Source organism: Cydia amplana, chromosome 12 (assembly GCF_948474715.1).
Source record: "Cydia amplana chromosome 12, ilCydAmpl1.1, whole genome shotgun sequence".
NCBI lineage: Eukaryota > Metazoa > Arthropoda > Insecta > Lepidoptera > Tortricidae > Cydia > Cydia amplana.
The window spans coordinates 17,536,289-17,558,881 of NC_086080.1; the positions used below are offsets into that span (position 1 = coordinate 17,536,289).

The 22,593-nt window shown below is 42.1% G+C and overlaps 1 protein-coding gene across 1 annotated transcript; it reads right to left on the reverse strand.

Moving 5' to 3' along the window:
- Nucleotides 1-913: 913 nt before the first annotated feature.
- On the reverse strand, nt 914-22,539 carry LOC134653169 (GATOR2 complex protein MIOS). Its single transcript, XM_063508517.1, has 18 exons — nt 22,260-22,539; nt 21,794-21,988; nt 21,457-21,600; nt 21,022-21,183; nt 20,512-20,704; nt 20,000-20,102; nt 19,239-19,389; nt 17,944-18,116; nt 17,089-17,182; nt 10,250-10,385; nt 9,546-9,726; nt 8,833-9,009; nt 7,520-7,658; nt 6,851-6,977; nt 6,569-6,671; nt 2,362-2,469; nt 1,863-2,053; nt 914-1,064 (listed from the first exon to the last, which is right to left on the reverse strand). The coding sequence occupies exons 1-18, from the start codon at nt 22,384-22,386 to the stop codon at nt 992-994; spliced, it is 2,577 nt and encodes an 858-aa protein (XP_063364587.1). The 5' UTR covers nt 22,387-22,539; the 3' UTR covers nt 914-991.
- Between the last annotated feature and the right edge of the window lie 54 nt (nt 22,540-22,593).

Consider the following 22,593-nt stretch of genomic DNA (forward strand, 5'->3'; position numbering starts at 1 on the left):
ACTTCACTGGCTCAGTGAGTCAGTGACCCAAAAAGGATCTTGGCCTCTGACACAAGAGAGCGCCACCCTGCCCTATTCAGCGCCATTTCACGCCAGTTGGGTAAAATATAGATTAAGTAATAATTATAGTCTATTAGATGCCGTTCTAAGAATAACATATGTAATTATGTTAATGACTCGAACAAAACGTATATATTGTCACTAGATATGAACCAGGGATGTTGCGGATGCCGATTTTGTGACATCCGCGGATGCGGATGCGGATTTTCAAAGGTGCACATCCGCGGATGCGGATGTCAAGATAGTCCCATAAAAAACGTCAAATATTACATTTTAGTAATTTTTATTTCAAAAACCGGCCAAGTGCGAGTCGGACTCGCGTTCCAAGGGCTCCGTACATTAAGTCCCACTCACGCTTGACTGCTCATTTCTAATAGGTTTTTTGGTTAATGACTAAATGACCTAGCAGTCTAGCACTTACGCCGATGCTAAGACGTTCCTGTACCGACCTGTTCCACATCGGCATCCGCATTAAATCCGCATCGATTTTATGCGGATGCGGATGTTGAAAATAATGCGGAAGTTCCGCGGTTGCGGATGCGGATGCGGATATTCGCAACATCCCTGATATGAACAATACAAGAGGAATGCTTTATGCTTCTGTTAGCACGTGCATTTTACGGGATAAATTAAACATTTGGTAAAAACAACTAGGACAAGTATCGACTAGAAACGAGGCACTTATATACGAGCGATTGTTTTTATTCAAAACAAATTCTCTGAGTTTTTTTATTTTCTTCTTTACCTACCATCATAATTCGATTCAGATACATATTAACCTTTCACGATCACGCGCAGCACAATATAAGCGTAGTATTCAATGGGTTAATTAACAGTAAATGTCAAAAAAATATAGAAATCGCCGTTAGCAGTCTTCACCATTATCATAAAATAACGGAAAACAAAACAATTAGTTTGTAAAACTGAGGCGCTAGTGTCGGTCGGGCGCGTCGAGCGAGCTGCAGCGGCACGCACACGAGCTGACCGGACACTCCGAGTGCTCCCTGGCGATATAGTAACATTATGATTATATTCGTGTTTACTGTAAATAGTACTTACTGAGTTTATTTGTTACTTTATTGCACAAATAAAATAAAACACAAAAATAAATTAAAAAAAGAAGACAAATGAAGAAAAAACCGGCCAAGTGCGAGTGGCACTCGCGCACGGAGGGTTCCGCACCATCAACAAAAAATAGAGCAAAACAAGCAAAAAAACGGTCACCCATCCAAGTACTGACCCCGCCCGACGTTGCTTAACTTCGGTCAAAAATCACGTTTGTTGTATGGGAGCCCCACTTAAATCTTTATTTTATTCTGTTTTTAGTATTTGTTGTTATAGCGGCAACAGAAATACATCATCTGTGAAAATTTCAACTGTGTAGCTATCACGCTTCGTGAGATACAGCCTGGTGACAGACGGACGGACAGCGGAGTCTTAGTAATAGGGTCCCGTTTTTACCCTTTGGGTACGGAACCCTAAAAAGAATACAAATAAAAAATAAATTATAATGAGTACAAATGGCGGCCTTAACGCCTTGAGGTATTCTCTACCAGTTTATTTTGTTTGCTTATTTTAAGGTCTTGAATATGAACACATGAATTTATGACAGAAAAACAAGAGGCTCCGAGCTGTACACTTCGCAAACCCTCATGGGTCCGCCATTTAGAAAACAATCCAGAAACTAACGAAATCTTTTTCGCTCAAGAATAATCGGAGGCCTAGACTCGGTCAAAAACGCCCTTTTCTGAACAAATATACCACTTTCACGTTAATAACAGTAGAATCAGTATCGGACTCACTTGAACCAGCCGGCCATGTGGTGCGCGTGTCCGCCGTGCCGGCAGGCCACGCACCACGAGAACCAGCCCGCGAAGCTCGCGCCCGCCGCGCCCGCCGTCGCCGCCGCCGTCGCCGCGCCCGTGCCCAGGTGCAGCAGGCACACGCCGCAGCGCGGCAGCGGCTTGCGGCAGTTCGGGCACGACGAGATTTGCTGGAAGATGGGGACCAACTTTAGGGAACTTCAAAGTCAAAGCCAGGGTATATCAATCGGAGAATTGTTTAAAAAATACATCCTGGTCACGGCACCAACTGTAAACATATTTATACTCTATACCATCAATTGTCATCAGCCTATTGACGTCATTAATACGACTAAGCCTATACCCTTCACTCTTGTACAAATAAAAGAACAGAACGTGTAATCTGCTGTAGTTTCTTTTTTGTACAACATTGATCACATTGATGACACCGCACACACTTTTTAAAACATAACCTAAGAAACAATGTAGGTAATATTACCTTCATTTTAGCAGCCGGTGGAGGTAGCCTCGCGAAGGCGGGCCGCGGGCGGTTCTGCCCGGCCGGCGCCGCCACCGACTTGCCGCAGTACGTACACGCCACCGACACCTACACACAGTAGATATGAGCGCCGATATGCAATTGGCCGGCGGCGGCGCGCCGGTCAAAATCGGTCGGCGGCGGCGGCGTATCGGCGGCGTGGCCTTGAAAACACATGTATGTGGGATGGGAAATTGTAGGTTAGAAATAAATGAAACAAAAACTTTCATTAAAATGTGTATATTATGCATGTGGTAGGTACGTAACAAAATCACCAATTCCTTTTATTACAAATCAGTTTTACAGTAAAACAAGGCAAATGCATATTGCATTGCAAGTAACAAACCCCTCTATGCCTTCATTTTACATGCAGAGTAAAGCTTACCTACTATTAAATAAACAACATTTGCTAATGAACTAAAATTAATCAACTTTCAAACTTTCTAAAATAATCATCAACAATTGTATAATCATTAAAGTAGATCCATTACCATAAAATAAATAATCATCTGTTCTTCATTAAGTCTTCTAGTATCATTTTAAATTCAGTAACTAATCTCAGTACAATCACTACCGTTGTTCATATCCTCAATACGAATAACGATGATTTAAAGCAAATGTAAAGCACCTTTGCAGATTGTATAATTATCGTGAATAAATATAATTCTGTTTATTCTCAGTGGATTTAACCGTGAACGCCTTGCTGTTATTATTTGCCCAGCAACAGAAAACACGCGTTCACTCGGCGTGCTCGTAGCTGGAATTCCCAAAAGAGATCGTGACAGAGCGTACAAATTTGGCAGAGTATTCTTTTTATCTTTCCAATACTCTAACAGGTTACCATTAGAAGGTACAATATCTTCAGGGCATGAAGAACTGAAGTATTTCCAACACTCATTCTCAATGACGCTATCAAAATCGTATTGAGCAGTGCCATGTCTTCGTGCTAAGCTCATAAGTAAATTCGGCGTTGATGTACTCGGCCCTGGTACCGGTGCAGAATCGGTATCCTCGGCTGCCTTTTCAGTAACGTTTTGTGCCAATCTGCTTTTCATTATTGATGTTAGGAATGACACTTTGGTTGCATTTTTAGCTTCCATAATTTCATCAATATCAGTAATGGCATGAAAACGACAGTCTAGCAATGCGGCACTAATAATCAGATCGGATAACGGAAATCTGTGATCGAGTTTGAGAAACATATTGTTTTTCATTCTAGTTATTATTACAGGTTCATCATCATCCACCTCAAGTAAAAGTCTCTTTATTTCTGACCGGAAAACCAGCGCTAAATTAATCGTTGGTTGATTCTCCGCACTCATCACTTCAACTACTATTTTAAATTTTTCAAGAAACTTAGTAATATCTTCAATCATGTCGTGTTCGGCGTCCGTCAATTGCAGCTGGTTCTTTCCTATCTCACCAAGAATTCCGTTGATAGGGCGGCGGTTTGCCCGATGGTTTAAGCTTTGTAGCATCATTAAAATACTGTGCCATCTCGTAGGCGTACTGGTTTTTATAGTTGGTGGTTGAGGTAATCCTTTAGGCGCATCTACAGATCTTAAATCGTTGTCACTACTCTCTGATTCATTATCTGAGTCGTATTCATCTGCCTCCTCTGCAATGTACTGACCAATATCTTCAATAGTTGTAAGCAAGTGGCGTTGCTCTGCAGTTGCAGCGGCTTCAACTTGAGGTGCCCTGTATCTTATGTGTTTCACAATTTTCTTACATTTTTGCACAATAACAGATATCTCATCAGTACTTTGAACGCCGTCTACGGTTACCAAATTATGAAGAGCGTGTCCAAGACATAAGTGATTTTCAATACCCAATAAAGTAGCAGCTCTTTTCATGTTACTCCCGGCGTCAGTTACCAAGTACAAATCTTTATGTTGTATCCCAAAATTGCGCCAAATTTGCTTTAGCTCATCTCTAATAGTTTCACCTGTATGTTTTTTGCTAACCTGTTTTGTAGCTAGCGTATATTTCATTAGCTGCATTTCTTCAGAAATAAAATGGTATGTACAAGTTACGTAATGACGACGTCTGTATCGATCAGTCCACATATCAGTTGTTAATGCGCCGTAACGGGGGTTTTGCTTTTCGATAAACGCCTTTACATATGATAGCATACTGCTGTACACATCTTCAAGTCCTTCGCGTGCTATATTTTGCCTTGACGGTAAATCTTGTTCAGAAACTATAATTTGGTATTTTTTGAAAAAATCTACCATGGCATCGTCGTCCACTGTATCGAACGGCAACAAAGACCTTGCAAACCATAGGGCGAGATCTCGACAAAGCAACCATTTATCATTCTTCTTTTCACGTGATTGGCTGGGCTGGTTCGTAATAGTTGACGGTGTTCTCGGGGAGAAAAACTTTTGAATTGGTACTGCAACATTTTTCTGTATGTCCTCTATGTTATGATCATCTTTCAAATGACGGAGAAGGTTCCCGGTTGCAATATTTTTACTGTAGTTCTTCACCAGTGCTCTAAAACAAAACAAAAACATTATAAAATATAAATAATAGGTAAGCATAAGTTAAAATAGATAAATAAAAGAGAGTTGAAAAAATACCACGTGCGTGGCATGGTATTTTATAATTCAGTTTTGTGCACAACTAAATACAATAATAATAAAAATAGTCTTGGTTAACAAACTTCAAGAGATGTAGGATCAGGCTAAGCTTACTCTGCCGCGTTTTTGATAGCACAAAGTGTAAAAGTGTTATTTTAAACGGCAAAGTCATAACTGCTATGAAATTTGAAATTATGATGTTTTTAACATCAAAAACTCTGCAGAGTTAGTTTAGCCTGACTCTAAATATTATATTTTTTATATTTAAGCCTTTTATTTCTTTAATAATACATTATATTATATACAATACATTTAAATTTAAATTATACATTTAATTTTACACTCTAAATATGTAGACATTAAAACATTTTTAAATTCACAGGACATGTGGTATTTTTGTAGCTTTGCTTTTTTTAAACCTACATAATGACAATAAAATCACAAACCATTGAAATGTAGCATAAGAATATTGTGTTTTAAATGCATACAATTAAAAAAAAAACGATATCGTGTGAATACAATATTTAGGTACTTACTTGGAAAACAATTCATTTTCGTCCTTTTCTTTGGCGTTGTTTAAACATACACCACAAAACACTTGTTCGCCAAGCACTGTCCTTCTTTTCCCATCGATATCGATGGTTAATTGACCGAAATATTTCCAGCAACTACTTTGTTTGCCTGCAACTTTCGCCGCCGGGATAACAAAGAGCTTATTTAGTTTTGTTTTATAAATGTTTACATCAGTTGAACCCGAAGCTGATGCCATATCGTACCGGTCGTACAACAGTGCAGAATTACAACTGATTAGAAACAATGAATTGTATCTGTTAGCGCGCGCGGGTAGTAGGGAGGGATGCCGCGCCGGTGGCGCCACGCCGGCGGCGGCAGCGCGAAGTTTTCTCCGGCGGCATATCTAATATGTAGTGTATTGTATATTTATACAATCTATAAATTGTAATAAGTTACGTTCCACAATAAAAAAGGTAGGAAATCAGTATGTTTATTAAAAGGATATTGATATATTAACATTGATATTAATTTCGTTTCCCTAAGACAAGTAGCACGGTTACCAGAAAGATAAGTTTGCATTTACCATCGATATTTTTGACCTAAAATACCTTTTGAATGCCTATAAACTATCCCGAGTGGCACCGTCAAAGATCTAAACTCGTAAACTCGTATATATTATCTGATTCTGAAAGTAGTAGTAACTACCAAGGTCACGCCGATGCCGCGCCGATAGCGCAGCGTCGGCGGCGGCGGCGCGAAAATTTTGTCGGCGGCGGCGGCGCGCCGGCGCGGCGCTCATAGCTAACACACAGTAACATTAGAATCTTTAGGTACCTACAGAAGTGTACAGGTTTCTAAACAGTCTGTAAAATTATGGACTAACTTCTGATTTTCGAATGAATAAAGAACTAAAAAAGCGTTCAATCCATTACTATTTTTTTTATCGTGTTCGACAAGTAAGTAAATAAAAGAGGCTGTCAGTAAGCAGCAATCGAGTATAAGGTTAAAACTAAAAGGCAATAAAGTTAGCAAGCTTAAAGAGAACATAATAAATTAGACCCCATTCTCACCTGTCTAGGAACGCCTTCTGCGTTGGAATCGTTCTGCGACACCCACGTATCGAGCGCGCAGCGCGCCCACCACAGCTGCCAACTATCCAGGATGCAGCGGTAACTGCAATCAGATGTAACTTCTACACAACCGTCAAATCACTAATTGTTTTTATTAATTAAAGAAATATATGTATAAAATTGAAACATGCCGAGTAGAGATCTTGACTGACGTTGAGAAGGGTGCAAGGAAACATTTCTCGAAGCATTTCTGAAACGGAATAAATTAAATTGATAAAGTACCTGTCGAGCCAAGCCGTGGGTATGAGGTCTGCGGGCAGGCAGCGAGCTGCTAGTAACGCGGCCGACTGTACGTCTCCTGTGTTCTCGAGCCAGTGCTGCAGCAGCGTCACGCCGGAGGATCCCATGCCTGCGCAAAACCTATCTTATTGAAATAGCCATTGCAAACAGCAACACTCCTAACTGTACATCGGTGGACCTTAATACAAAAGACATAAGGTCCACCGATTTACAGTTAACAGGCGATGGTATGCAGATATTTGGAGAAATTTTATTTTCAGGGTATTACGTTTATTATTAACTGAAACCGATACTTAATTGCGTAACTTATGCTTTAAAATTAATTTCGAAGTTTCTAAAGCGACACTGCCTTCGTGGGCCCAGAGAAAATTGGACTAAAGATGACATCTGCGAGAGTTTTTCAAACATGTGGGTAACATTTTGTTTTCACTTGAACATTATACCAGGAACATAGGGACAAGAACACTTGGAAAATCATGGTACATCGCGCAAGAAACTCTTCATACTAGACACGACCTTCAGCAATCAAGACGCCGACTAAGAAGAGAACATTATACACACTAGGGCTGCAACTCGGTCGGCACTAATTGACACACAACACTCACGATATCGATTAAAAGTAGGTACCGTTATCAGTCATATAAAACTTGCCAGTAAGCAGGATGCCGGCGAGATCGCCTCTCTGTACCAGTGTCTCGGCGCTCTGCTGTATGTACTCGTGGAGCCGCGCGTCGGACAGGTACATGCAGGCGAACGCCACGCGGTCTTCTAGACGCATTTCTGTTTCGTTCTGTAATACAAAAAAAAATCGTGAGTTATACATACGTATTAGGACACTAAGACACCATCTATCGCAAAATCGAATGTGCATATTTCAATATTTTTATAACCGAACGACTTGGCCGATGTGATTTGTAGGTACGTTAATGTGATAAGAAGGACAAAGAGTTACAAAAATCAAAATGAGAATATAATTTTTGGAGTTTCGTATATTATGCGATGTCTGATTACTGCTGTTTAGAGTGTGCTGTGTGTGTGTGTGTGTGTGTGTGTGTGTGTGTGTGTGTGTGTGTGTGTGTGTGTGTGTGTGCTGTCAGGAAGTGCAGCAGGCAGCAGGGTCGGGCAGCACAGTGTACTGACCAGCACGGCGGACAGGTCTGGCGGCGCGGCGTGCTGCTGCGCGGAGGAGGAGGCGGCCAGGAAGTGCAGCAGGCAGCAGGGTCGGGCAGCACAGTGTACTGACCAGCACGGCGGACAGGTCTGGCGGCGCGGCGTGCTGCTGCGCGGAGGAGGAGGCGGCCAGGAAGTGCAGCAGGCAGCAGGGTCGGGCAGCACAGTGTACTGACCAGCACGGCGGACAGGTCTGGCGGCGCGGCGTGCTGCTGCGCGGAGGAGGAGGCGGCCAGGAAGTGCAGCAGGCAGCAGGGTCGGGCAGCACAGTGTACTGACCAGCACGGCGGACAGGTCTGGCGGCGCGGCGTGCTGCTGCGCGGAGGAGGAGGCGGCCAGGAAGTGCAGCAGGCAGCAGGGTCGGGCAGCACAGTGTACTGACCAGCACGGCGGACAGGTCTGGCGGCGCGGCGTGCTGCTGCGCGGAGGAGGAGGCGGCCAGGAAGTGCAGCAGGCAGCAGGGTCGGGCAGCACAGTGTACTGACCAGCACGGCGGACAGGTCTGGCGGCGCGGCGTGCTGCTGCGCGGAGGAGGAGGCGGCCAGGAAGTGCAGCAGGCAGCAGGGTCGGGCAGCACAGTGTACTGACCAGCACGGCGGACAGGTCTGGCGGCGCGGCGTGCTGCTGCGCGGAGGAGGAGGCGGCCAGGAAGTGCAGCAGGCAGCAGGGTCGGGCAGCACAGTGTACTGACCAGCACGGCGGACAGGTCTGGCGGCGCGGCGTGCTGCTGCGCGGAGGAGGAGGCGGCCAGGAAGTGCAGCAGGCAGCAGGGTCGGGCAGCACAGTGTACTGACCAGCACGGCGGACAGGTCTGGCGGCGCGGCGTGCTGCTGCGCGGAGGAGGAGGCGGCCAGGAAGTGCAGCAGCGCGCGCAGGTACGCGTCCGGCAGCGCGGGCGCGGCGGCGGACAGCGACTCGCGCCACAGCCGCTCCTCGCTCAGCCCGGCCAGGGCTAGTGCGACTACGCGAAGCTGTTGATCATATAAAATAGTTTATATCACATAGTGATTCTTACTGTAATAATTTATTTATGTAAAAAGGTTTACTTCCATAGTTGTAACAATAAAAGTGTATATATTTCTCATTTAAGATGTTTAAACGGTAAAAAATTCAATCACAAGGAAGCAGACTCTCCAATGTGCATGGTTTCTATAAGTTAGTGCAGTTATCACACTAATAAAAAAAAACATTTATTTCAGACGATTGAATCCATATAGTGATAGTTACAAACTTACAACTAGACTTAAATTACTATGTTATTACCTAAACTAAGATGTTGGGAGGTCCAGTGCCCAACTAGTGCTCTATCCCATCTCCCTGCCACAACGGCCAGGAGACTGTGGCGGCGTGTAGTGTGGTGTGCATCCACGCCACACTAGTGATTGTATAAATAACGTCTCGCTTACACACCGAAGCGGCGCAAGGATCCACATATAACGTACAGACGGCCTTCCAACCTCTTCCGAGTGTTACATCGGTTCAGGTCGTACAGTCCGGCGCGGTGTACCTGCGGGGCGGCCGCGCGGGCCAGGACGTCGAGCGCGGCGCGCAGGCGCAGATGGAAGGCGGCGAGCGCGGCGGCGCGGCACGGCGTGCCCTCGGCCTCGGCGCGCTCCACGCCGGCGCCCGCGTTCTCCCAGCCCCAGCCCCAGCCGCACAGTTGTAGGGCGCGAGTTCGCTCCGCACTCCTGTTTAACAAATCATCATGTCAATGGTCGCTATTCTATTTGTGGCTAACTAACGATATCGATATTTATATTAAAAATAAACTCATTGCAAAATCAAACTGTTATGTTGGCGGTGAATAAAACTGCGGTAAAACTCTTCGATTTCCAACCCCCTTATTTTTATTAAAAATGCTCCAGCTATATGAAACATTTTAGTATCACCTTTTTAGTAAAAAATATCCTGGTCACGGCACCAAAATGTAAAACCTACTCGTTAAAATACGGGGTTTTCTTCATCCTCGTTTCCTCATTTGTCTAAGGGCTCATTTCGACGGCGCGCGAACTCGTATACGATTTTAGTTACATCGCAGACCATTGAGGTTACATCGATTCAGCCGACCGATCAAATAACGCAATGTGATGAAACTCGCATGCGAGTTCTCGCACCGTCTAAATGAGCCCTAAGGGTCGCGACCACATGGGATCTGCTGAAGACAAATGGTTGATAAACGACACTGGACATTTAAAATACAGGGTAACTGACCGATATAATGTAACGCGGCGGCTGGGCAGGTCGGGTAGAAGTGAAGGCACCAACTCGGAGCGGTAGCCCCCGTCGCCGGGCGCTCGGAGCACCGTGCATACTCCTGGGTGTCGCCACGGACTGTTTCGTATGCAACCTGAAATAGGGACATGTGTTACGGTCTCCTGGAAAAATAGAGACAAACCAAAGAAAGTCTGCAGCGCAATAATTTGACATCGAATTAAAAAACTACATATGGCAATGTTTTTTAAGCAGTCAGTAAACGTCATGCACTATGGTATGTTTGTCAAAATCGTTTAAATATTTGTTAGAGTACTTGCTAACTCTAACATTTACTTGATAAATATCTTGATAGTAATTTGGAACACGAAAGACGATTTCTTGAAATAAACTGATTTATTATAACTTGATAGGTGTGCACACTTATAGAGTAGCGAACGTGAATATATTGAATGCATGAATAGGTACTTATTGACTAATTACGAAACCTTTATATAAACAAATGCTGATGGGACAAATGAACAATATGATGCATGTGCAATTTACTTGTACATATTCCGGGGGGCGGTTGAGATGAGAGAAAGATGCTGCGTGAAAACTTGATCATACATTAAATCTAAGTAAAAGTAACTACTTTAAACGAAGGGGAAGTCGCTTTATCTACTCGCGAAGGATTTGTCTTCTCGCAGTGATCTTCGTCGCTGTGTTGGCGAGTCTCGCTGACTACTGCGAAGCGCGGAGACGCCCGGGGCGGGGTCGGCGTGGCGGCCGCTGGCTCCTCGACGACGGCTCGAGACGGCGTTGACGGCACTCTCCATTGAACCCGTCGTATTATGATAATCAGTGCTATAGTTCCGATTACTCCGAGGATCACGTATATCATAGCGTAGTGATGAATATCGTGATATGATATGCTCTCGGAGTTAACTTCGGTGTTCTTCAACTCCTTGATCTTTTCTCCAAGATTGTTAGTTTCTGTTTGCAGATCTTCAGATTCGTTTTTGTGCTGTAGGTGAGGTATGGTGATGTTGATGACGTGATTTATCGGTGCCATAACTGGGTTGTATAAATCTGGTTTCATTTTAATTTCGGACCAGTGAGGTTTATGCGGGAACACCGAGAAATTATCGGTCTTAATAATGCAGCCATGACCTACATTTATCAGCCCGGCATTCGTCAGCTGGTGAGCGGTTACTTGATCCGCGCACAGTGTTCGAACTTGACACTGCTCACAACAAAAGTAAATATAGGTATTTAGTGCATTGCTCTCTATCCAGTCATTTATGCATGTTGTTGTGACAGTCTTACAGCCTGATTTGTCTGACTCACAAAAACTGTTGTCGCCTTTCAGTTGATAGACTGGTTTCTTGATGTAGCAAAAATAAGAGTCCGATGATATTGTACATGCTCTAATATCAGTTTCCGAGATAGGAATATACATATCTTTTTTCATGTTTATGGAGACATAATCTGATACAGGTATTACAGCGGTTATCCTGTTTCCAGCTTTTTTGGGTATCGGAATGACCTTTAGAAGTTCATAAACATCTCTGCTAACGATAGGCAGCCTTATCTCGAAAATAAGGACGTCTTCCATCATCCTTGTCTTTACTTTTAGCAGGTTATATATCTTGCGGAGATCTGTGTGTAAGTTGTCGATTGGCAGGGAAACGTCTCTTGGTAGAATGCTTGATATTGTACTTAACTCATTAATAAGTTGTTCCGGAGTTAGCATGTGCAAATTGAAACGTCCTTGATAGATATCGGTGATGGTGTCTAATAACATGTCTTGCATTCCTTTTAGGTTGTGGAGCATATTACTTGCTATAGTGGCTCCTAAGTTGAAGTCGTTGATAATGTGGTTAGTTTCCACCTTTTGTTGTAACTTCTTGAAAGCGTCATCCAAATAGTTCATATGTTGATGTATCATTTTATGTTGCTGATTCATAGTGTCCTCGGTACGTTTTAATAAATTATATTCCGCTTCAACTATGGATGTTTGATTTTTCCAAAGAGATGCCATATGTTTAGCGTTGTCTCGTATAAGTGTAATATCTTTCTTATATTGTTCGGCGAACCTTTCATCCAATACGCCGAATAGACTATTAGCGATGTAACCGACACCGTTGGCAAGGCCGCGTCGGTGTCGTAGTACTTGTAGTGAGGTTTGTCGCGTGCTCGAATGCTGACTGAGTAACATCTGGTTATAGTACTCGAGTTCGGAGAATCCATGACGTAGTTGTAACGATATTATGTCACAATGGACTTGTGTCTTGATAGTTTCGCAGGTATCTTTTAAAAATCGGGTGTATTTTTGTAATGCGTTCGTTGCTTCCCAATAAGGCTCCATGTTATAATAGACGACTAGCTTCCATTCATCCCGAATTAACATCATGTCTGCTAATTTATCGAAGTATAGCCCCTGTGTTTCACGAAATGGTATTATGTTGACATCGCACTGACCGGTTGAGAGGCATGATAAAAATAATAACAGTGCAGCGAACATTGATGACAGTGAAAACTTGGCCTTGTTTGCCTTTGGTTTTTGCGGACTCCTTGTTGAGTTTTGCTTATCGAGTTCTCGGTTATGTGGCGGCTTTCTCTGATGCATCTTAGGTAGTTCTTCTTCGGGGTGTTCCAACAAAATAGAGAGCTTGAGTACTGGACGCTTTAATGTGCCGTTTTTTGTCTTAAGGGTAACGACCCTTACATATCCGTCTTGTCCCGGATGTAGCTCTATAACTCTGCCCATTGCCCATTTGCCCGGTGGCAGGTTATCATCATGAATGAGAACGACGTCATTAAGGCTGATGTTGGCTAGAGGCTTTTTCCATTTACTTCTGGAGTTTAATAGTGCTAGGTACTCAGAACGCCATCTTTTCCATAAATCTTGAAATATTTTCTGAGTGAGTTGCCATCTTGTACGTAAGTCTCTTTCTGTTTCTATCAATGTTAGAGTTGGCCCGCTGCTTAGAAAGTGCGAAGGAGTCAAATAGTTGATGTCATCAGGATCTTCTGATATAGCGCACAGTGGTCTCGAGTTCATACAACCTTCGATCTGTGCTAATAAACTGCTGAATTCTTCATAAGTGAGTTTTTGATCTCCGATAACCCGTTTTAAATGGTATTTGAACGCTTTGACACAACTCTCCCACAAGCCTCCTGCTGTTGGCCATGCGGGTGCATTGAAGTGCCAGGAGATTCCCATGTCGGATATCGCACCCAGACACTCTGAATTCACGATGTTCTGGATTTCGAGGTATTCTTCCTGGAGTGTCTTGCTTGCTTTAAGGAAGTTTCTCCCATTGTCACTGTACATGTGTAAGGGAGTACCTCTTCGAGCTGCCATTCTGCGCAACGCCGCTATGAAAGCTGATGCAGTCATGTCCGATACCAGTTCGAGATGTACAGCTTTAGTGGCCATGCAGACAAACACGCAAACGTATCCTTTAGTAGTCTTAATGCCACGACCCTTGTTGGCCTTGAGGAACACGTGGCCTGTGAAGTCTACGCCAGTGTGTTCAAAGGGACGAGATGGATTGCTTCTTGATGCAGGTAAGTCTCCCATGATTTGATTTTTCATATTTGCTTTTTGTTTTTTGCAGGTCACGCAGTGCTGAATAAATTGCTTAGTAGCGCTGTTGCCTCCGATGATCCAATATTTGTTTCTTATGAAATTTAGGGTTAAGCGTGTACCGCCGTGAAGAACCATTTTATGTGCGTTATCAATGATAAGGCTAGTTAAGCGATGCTTGTGTGGTAAAATGATGGGGTGTTTCATGTCATAGGCAATGTATGCGTTTCTCAATCTTCCCTTAACTCGCAGGATGCCCTCTTCATCTATGAATGGACACAGATCAAGTATGTTGCTTTTAGTCGAAATAGGTCGACCCTTCTTCAAATCTTGATATTCGTCTTGAAATTCTGTTTTTTGGACCCGCTTGATAATTAAGGCCTTTGTTTCTCTTATTTCCGATAGATGAAGATATTTGCCAGTTTTTCTGTCTTGCTTCTTCGTGATGAATCTTCGCACCCAGGCTAGTACATGCACTAGTTTTGATAACGAACTATATTTGTCAATTAACTGGTCGATGATATTGGCTTCTGTTTCAGTGTTTACGGCGACGTTAACTTGTATAATTTTTTGTTCTTCGTTCGTAGTGTAGGTAATGGTTTTTTCTTCACTTTCTGCTTGAAACGTCGGTAGCCAGGTGGGACCTTCCCACCATAAAGTATGTTGTTTTAGTTGTGACGCGGTAAGTCCTCTGCTCGCGCAATCCGAAGGATTCTCTGCCGATTTAACGTAGCGCCAGCACTCGGGGGGGATGACTTCTGTGATTTGTCGCACCCTGTTGGCGACGAATGTATTCCAGCGTCTAGGATCACCTTGTAGCCACCCCAAGACGGCGGTCGAATCCACCCAACCATAGATCTTGATATTATGGTCGGTTAAACATTGTTTTACCTTGATCGTCAGTTTTGCAAGAAGATGGGCTCCACACAATTCTGCTCTTGGTAGCGAGATAGTTTTGCTATTCGGCACCAATCTTGATTTTCCGGCTAGTAGTACAATTTTTGTTTGACCTTCTATATTTATTTTGCAATAGATAGCGCATGCATAAGCTCGCGGCGTCGCGTCGCTAAATGCATGTAACTCGATATCGCTGACAACGCCGGTACCGATCCATCGTTGTATTTTAAATGTGTTTATATTATTGTTTATATCTTGTTTAATAATTAACCATTCCTTATGCATATCGCTTGGTATCTTGTCATCCCATTTCAGAGGGGTTTTCCACAAAAGTTGGAAAAGCAGCTTCAAGTTGGTGGATATGGGGGTGAGCCAGCCCAAGGGGTCGAATAATTTGGAGATTTCTGATAATAGTTGACGTTTGGTAGTGTCTTGCGGGACGTCCGAAACTATTTCCATTTTTGATTCAAAATGAAATATATCTTGAGAAGGGTCCCATTGGAGTCCTAATGTTTTTCTTGATTCCATTTCTTTAAAGTTGTAGTTGTTTTCATCAGACGTATCTTGATTGTCTGTTCTGGCCAGGTCTTGGTGATTTGACATCCATTTTCTTAAGTAAAAACCTCCAGACTGTAATAGCTTTTGCAATTCTTGCTGTAATTGCTTGGCTGATGAGACGGAATGGGAACCGTGGAGAAGGTCATCCATGTAGAAGCATTCTTCTAGCGCTTTTGTGGCTTCAGGATACTTGTACAATATTCATTGTGTTTTGTGATGAACGGAATAAACATGGTGAAACCTTACAAAACCGGCGTGCGGGAGTTACTTTTCCGCGTGACGAATAATTTTACACTTGTAAAAAGTCAGCACGAGGCGATTCAAGCTGAAAAACGACAATGTTTACAAAATTTGGAGTTGATGACGGGTAAGTGGAATGAAACATCTTAATACTTCACCATATGTACCTACTTAGATAATATAATATTGGTTTAGACTAAGGTTTCACAGCAAATTGAACACACCTAATAGGTATAGGCATACTTATGATTCTTATGAACTTCCTCTAACATTTCGAGAAACTCATTGGTACTAGCCGGGTTTTGAGCTCGAACCCACAACCTCCATGCTTATGCTCACGGCATGGGTACCTACTAGTTAAAGCTAAAATTAATTTTTAATATACAGGGTGTCCCAAGAAGTAGTGATATACTGAAGCTGGGAGGTAGAGGACCTAGAGGGCTATCTGAATCACCCCCATGTATGTTCCGCGATTTTTCGTATTTTCGGAGTTATGATTTTTTTTAATTTTTCACCTATCGCCGAGTACGATGAGATTTTTATTTATGGTGACGTGAACGGTAGATGCTTGATTTTTTTTGTGTGCTAAGCTGATAGATAGGCCAATTCAGTATGGTAACATTTACTATCGTTAGATCTTTGAATGGAATTAAAAAAAAATTAATGCCAAGAAAGATAAAATTACCCAGTATGTTCACAACTTCAAGGGCGCTTAGAAAAATAAAACATTCAGTATATCACTACTTCTTGGGACACCTTGTATGTTTATTGTTTTAATGGTTTATTTCGTTTTTCCGAAAACTTTAGTTCGCAAATTGCGGGCAATTTCTCTGTCAATCTAATTACGCCTTAATGGGAGTAAAAGAGAAAGATGCTCTCATATTGAGAACTTCGGTGTTCGCGGTAGGCCCTCTGTACCTATTTACCGCCGTCGCGGATATTACAAAAGCTTATTAATTTTGATGAAGCCAAATGTCACATTCTCCCAATATTATTTATCAATATTAGTATATGTCTACATATTAATAGTGACATCTATTGTTGGAATGAAATTTATTTTACCATAAAAATTAAGCTGTGCATACAGCTAAATTTTTTCATAGACGGTAAATATGGTAGAAATTTCACAAGTATCAAGACTATTTAATCCATTTTCTGTGGTGTTGTCGCATACTGATTTTTAAAAACTACTTTTAATCTAGCGCTGCAGACTTTCTTTGGTTTGTCTCTATATCTGTGCATTTAATGCATTCAATATTAAACCATCAGATTTTTAGTAGGCTCTAAGTAACTTAATTCCGTATCCATTATCAAAAGTTTATAAAAATTAACTGTTGACAGATACATACAATGAGGCAAAAAATTATCGGAACATCGCTCGGTAAATTACCGTTCTAAAAAGATCACGTAATGTAATATGAATTCATGCAACAAGTTATCTATCAAGTTAGAAAGTATATATTTAATTTGAACGTACATAAACGTAGATTAAGGCATGCATCCCAAGCCTACGAACTACAAATGAAGTTATTACGTTATCAGCGATAAAAACTGTCATCGTGCGCCTTACCGTCCTCTACGAGAGATTTGCTAAGAGCCAGGAAGTGCCACAGTCCGCCCAGAGCCTCGTCATCGGCCAAGTCTGCGTTCTGCCACATGTCTGGCTAAAAAACAATATAAAGGTCACTCGTCTTCGAAATTGAAATAAACAGTTTTTTATTCTCTAGACACGAAATACCACGTTTCTAGTTAAAATATTGTTTTATCACTACATAGTAAAAAAATAAAGTCGCTTCCCGCTGTCTGTCTGTCTGCCTGTCTGAATGTATGCTTAGATCTTTAAAACTACGCAACGGATTTTTTAAATAGATAGAGTGATTCAAGAGGAAGGCTTATGTATAATTTGTTAACCCGTGCGAAGCCGGGGCGGGTCGTTAGTTATTAATAAAGGAAACCGTAAGTACTGATATGATATATCCACATCTTTACTCACAAACTTTTCAATATAGTTTTACTAAAACTTTTAGGGCTTTTCCTTATTGTTTTACACTATCATCTTATGCTAAATAAAGCTCTCATGGAGAGTATGCAATGCAGTAGAGTCAGACCGAGAAAAGTCTGCAGCGATTTTGATAGCCCACGCAGTGCAAGTGTCATTTTAAACGTCAAACTTCCATGAATTTATGACGTGTAAATAACACTTGCACTGCGTGGGCTATCAAAATCGCTGCAGACTTTTCTTGGTCTAACTCTAGGTACGTGCTATGTTTCTAATTCTAATAAGTTGGTCTACTACGGCAAATAATAAAATAAAATAATTTATGCAAATAAATAATTTCTGATTTCTAATGGGAGACAACGGCCGGAATTTTAAGCTCTCCACGCCAATCACACCAACTGGTAACATCGACCTTATCCCACCGACCTTGAGTCCATAGTCGGTCAGCGCTCGCTTCCTCATCTTGAAGGAGATGTCGTCTATAGCCTCGTAGAAGTCGTCCTTCATGAGCTTTAGGGCTCCGCCGCCCGCCGACCACGCCAGCCCGGAGCCCCACGAGCACGTGACGCGCTCGCATACCGTGTAGTCCGTTATTGTGCCTGTTTCAAACCAAATGTTCTATGTATAGTCACAAAACAGATACAGTACAGAAGTCAATCACATGTATGTACTTCACTTTTCATACCTACGCTCGGCGGTCGCTCTAGGGATGTCAACTATGACTTATGCACAAAAAACTATCGTGATAGTGGCACTCTTATCTAGTAGTGGCCGGGGCGGGGTGCTTACCTACCTACCTAACTGTTCTGTTTAACGTTAAAACGAACCATCGAAATACAAGCAGATACCTACTTACCTCTCTGAAACCACTGGTAGCTTAAAAAACAACAGTTCACAATTTAATGTTGAATTTAAACAACCGTCCACTTAACAGTTATAATAACTTTTTTTTTTGTTTCTCCATTATTGCACAAAAAAGTTGACAGACGCGTGTCTCAAGCGGATGGCACTCGCGCTCGCACTGGTCCCAACCGGTCCGAGATATCGTGTCCGTGAGCAGTGTCTATGTGCGCGTCGCTCGAGCGCACTTTGTATGTAGATTGATTTCTGTACTGTATCTGTTTTGTGGTATAGTTCTCAATTCAAATATTTAACCTTTTCGACGCCGTGTCAAACACAAAAGCTGTCACGCTGACGCCACGTCACCGAAGTGTCGAAACTGAAATTGAACTTTATGCATATGCACGTAGGTCTGTTGCTCTGTGGTATGTGACCGATTAATCGCTCTTTGGCGTTGAACCTATAGTACGGATATATCGGTCATTGGCGTCCAAAAGGTTAAAATGGTTATCGAATTTGCACAGGCGGCATAGCCAAGGTGACAATCGCTAATATTAGTGTGACAGTTGCGTTTCGTTCGCTACGGAGCGTTAGCGATTGACATGTTAATGGGGCCAGTTCGTCATTCAGATATTTAGAGGAGGTATGATGTACGAGTAGACCGTATAAAATTTGTAGTCTCGAATTAAGAAACTAAGTTGGATTTCGAGTTCAAGCTAATCCTGGTTCAAATATTCAGAGCAGCGGGCGCAGCATGGTCCCATTTTTATCGCATGTCACTATACTTCGCACTTACATACTTGTTAGAACGTGACAGACATGGTGACAGGCGATAAAAATGCGACCGTGCTACCGCCGCTTTGAAATATTCAGATCCTCACCTGGAGCTACGCATAGAGTTCGGACGGCGTGAGCGGGATGCCAACTAAAACTGGCCAGTGTTCCGCAGCCGGGTGTTACGTCTCGCTCTATCACCGACACTCCTCGGCTGTACTCTTCTAACTCTGCCTCCACTGCCATGGCTGGGGCTTGCTGCAAAAATATGGCGTATTTCAAATTAAAGACAACAACCACACCAGAAACACTTTTGACGCCAATAACGCCTAAAGTTGTCGTGAGTAAACGAGTTCATAGCGTAAGCTATAGTTTGTCAAAGGACTGACTTATTTCAAACATAGACAGAGAGAATCATTCTATCTTTGTCTTACACTAGTACTAGCACCCAAAAGAAAAGGATGAGTAAAGTTTTTTTGTTCTTTTTTACTGACAATTTTGTTTGACCAGGTATTATCAGCTTAATGTTGGTGATTTAATTTTTTTAATATGATTAATAAATTATATGCCTGTTTTCGTGCATGATTTTGATGTTTAGGTGACTTTTTGTGTAAGACCTCTAACGCTTAATTACTTAATTGTACCATCGCCCACACTGTTAACTGATGTCCATCGGTGGACCTTATGCCTTTTGTAATAACGTCTCCCGATGGACAGTTTAAAGTGTTACTGTCTATACCTTCACCTTGAATGATGACTTGATGAGAGGTCACCGTGTTTATCATATAACACAAACTTCGCTAGGTAAAGCTCAACGCATGCTATTCGTAAATAGACTTTGATCTCATAGTATCAAGGTTCACATTACCAGGTCAGTGGTCTGTCCGTTTTTGTAGTCGTTGTTGGCTTGCTGTATGTCGTGGAGTCGAAGCGTGGTCGAGTCTCGCTGGAGGGACATTAGCAGGTTTCGTCTGAATGCAACAAAAATACAAGTAGGTTATTTGCGTAGGCTATGCGTAACGTTCTAGAGTGCGCGGTAAGGAAATACACCAACTGTTTCATCGCCTTTACTGCCTATCCTGTGCCATAAATTTGTGTTTTGTTTTGTAGTTTATACATACATACATACAATACAAGCGACGGCTACACGCATTTTTAAGATTAATTTTTGTATTTGTACACAGTACAAACTGTACAAATTATTACAAATATGTTTGCTTGTATAACACGGGCTTTAAGGGGCCCACTGATTACCAGTCCGTGTCAGTCCGTATCAGTAAGTGTCAGTTACAACAAAAAGTTGACAGATCCGAACAACTGATAGGCCGATACCGTCCGGCGGACTGGTAATCAGTGGGCCCCTTTAGAGTGTCCACTAACCTTGTGGGACACCACTGTATCTTGGTGGCGGACGGCACGGCGAGCGTGAGCAGCGGGCGGTCGAGGGCCCGGGCGTCCCACACGCACACGCAGCCGTCGCCGCGGGACGCGAGCTGCCACGCGCTGAACGGGTCCGCGCACGCGCCGTAGCAATGCCGGGTCGTCGTCACCATTACTGCCTTGTTTGATAAGTCTAAAACAAAAAAAAAAGTATAAAAAAGTAACCAGAACAAGTGAAAATTGCGAGTCCTCTATTCAACTCTTAACTAACTCTATTTTCAACTCCTTCCGCTTGTAATATTAGTTGTAAAATATTGACCAATACACTTTTAGGTTGTCGCGACACTCGTGACATCTAGTGTCAAGTCGCGGTACTGATAAATCCGCTACTCGACGCTGGGATGTCGACTACGAAAATAAGAAGTATTTTGGTTACAACACGTCAAAGGGATTAGCCATCTATGTATTATTATTCTATGACTAGATTGATTCAAATAAACATTTTCTTACCTCTAAGATCAAATATTTTGATGTATTTCATGTTCATGGAAGCTAGCAGAGTTCTGTCAGGCGAATTGGTCCAAGAAACATTGTGACACGTCTCCGACAGGCCCATCTCTGCAATAGGCCTGGCGGGCTCTGAAGATGTGGATGGAGAGGCTACTTCCATCGCTTTAAAATGCAAAAATGATTATTTATGTGACTTGTCCGACTGTTAAAAAAAAACAAACATAAACAGAGCACTCGATACAAATTTTTGACAGTGGTACTAAAATAAAACAGTGAAAAATTATACAAATTGTAGTTGTATTGCCTCAAATTTATCTATGAGAAGGTTATTAAATGGTAGAGAAAACTTTTAAGTCAAGTAACAAAGAATCATAAATATATCCATTCCTCTTTATTTAAAAACTTGATGAGTGTGTGATTATTAATGTAACATACTTGATTCGTCGGGCAGCAGGCCCCGGTTGATGTCCCACACAAGGATGCAGTGATCGCTGCGGTGCTTCTCCAGAGCCACGCTCAACAGGTTTGTCTCGACGTGGCTCCATGATACTGAATTGCACAGCCTAGGGTACCTGGGAACTGTTAACATGAATAATTTAGAAATATATTTCTCTTTAAATTTCAACCATAATATTTGCTGTATCATTTCATTTAAGGTTCAAGTTAGACTTTACTTTCGTAAAAATCTTGAAATGAATCACGAAAATGTATATTCTGAATATATCTTTTTTGTTTTAAGTAAATCCTACTAGGTTAATAAAATTATTATTACCAAATTCTCTGCCCACCAGTCCTAAAGGATCATAGGTCTGCTTCAGGCTCGTGAGAGAGACTCTGCCGTTCGAGTGTCCGAGGGCCAGCAGGGGGTCTGGCTGCTCCGCTATAGCGCTGATGTCGACGCACCGCACGCCGCTCGCGCTCTGCGATGCGAGCACTGTCGCACCACGAGTTGACGATATTTGGGTATCTGAAAAATCCATAGACAATATATTATATTTGTATGTAGTAAATATTAAAAAAACAAATAACAACAATTTCTTTACTTAGAGACGGAACGTAACGGTATGTTGAGTTTGTGCGTTGTGGGTGGTATTGTATGATGTAAATATATAAAACTAAGTACCTAAAAGTTAAAAATGTTGTTATAAAACGCATTATGTGAAAACTGTTTAATGAATACTAAATGATGCTTAAACTGTACTGATACAGTTATTTTATTAAACGCTTATAGTACTTACAGGCAGTTTTTTTCTCGATATCTTTTAAACGAGCAACTTCGTATAAGGTTATGTCTGGACCCCATATTATGAATTTATCGAAGTGTACAGGGGACCAAATCACATCTAGTTTAGTACCCGCCATCATAGTCCTTCAAGATCCGCCTCGCATTAAAGACAACGCTATTTTACTTTATCTAAATTGTTAAAACAAAATATTTATGAGTTTTATGACACAAAAATAAATAATCGACTTTGAAAACGTTTAGTTATCGCTAAACGTTATCAATATCAATTAACTTGACAATTGTTGACATTGTAGACTTTAGACGAAACTAAACGCATCAAAAGGGTG

What these genes read in the sequence shown, in the direction of transcription:
- LOC134653169 (XM_063508517.1), bottom strand. Translation starts at nt 22,386, where the DNA reads ATGATGGCGGGTACTAAACTAGATGTGATTTGGTCCCCTGTACACTTC. An exon ending in CAAATCTCTCGTAGAGGACG is followed by an intron (nt 10,386 to 17,088) that starts GTAAGGCGCACG and finishes TCCCTATTTCAG; the next exon opens with GTTGCATACGAAACAGTCCG. An exon ending in CGCCGGCATCCTGCTTACTG is followed by an intron (nt 6,978 to 7,519) that starts GCAAGTTTTATA and finishes GGTTTTGCGCAG; the next exon opens with GCATGGGATCCTCCGGCGTG.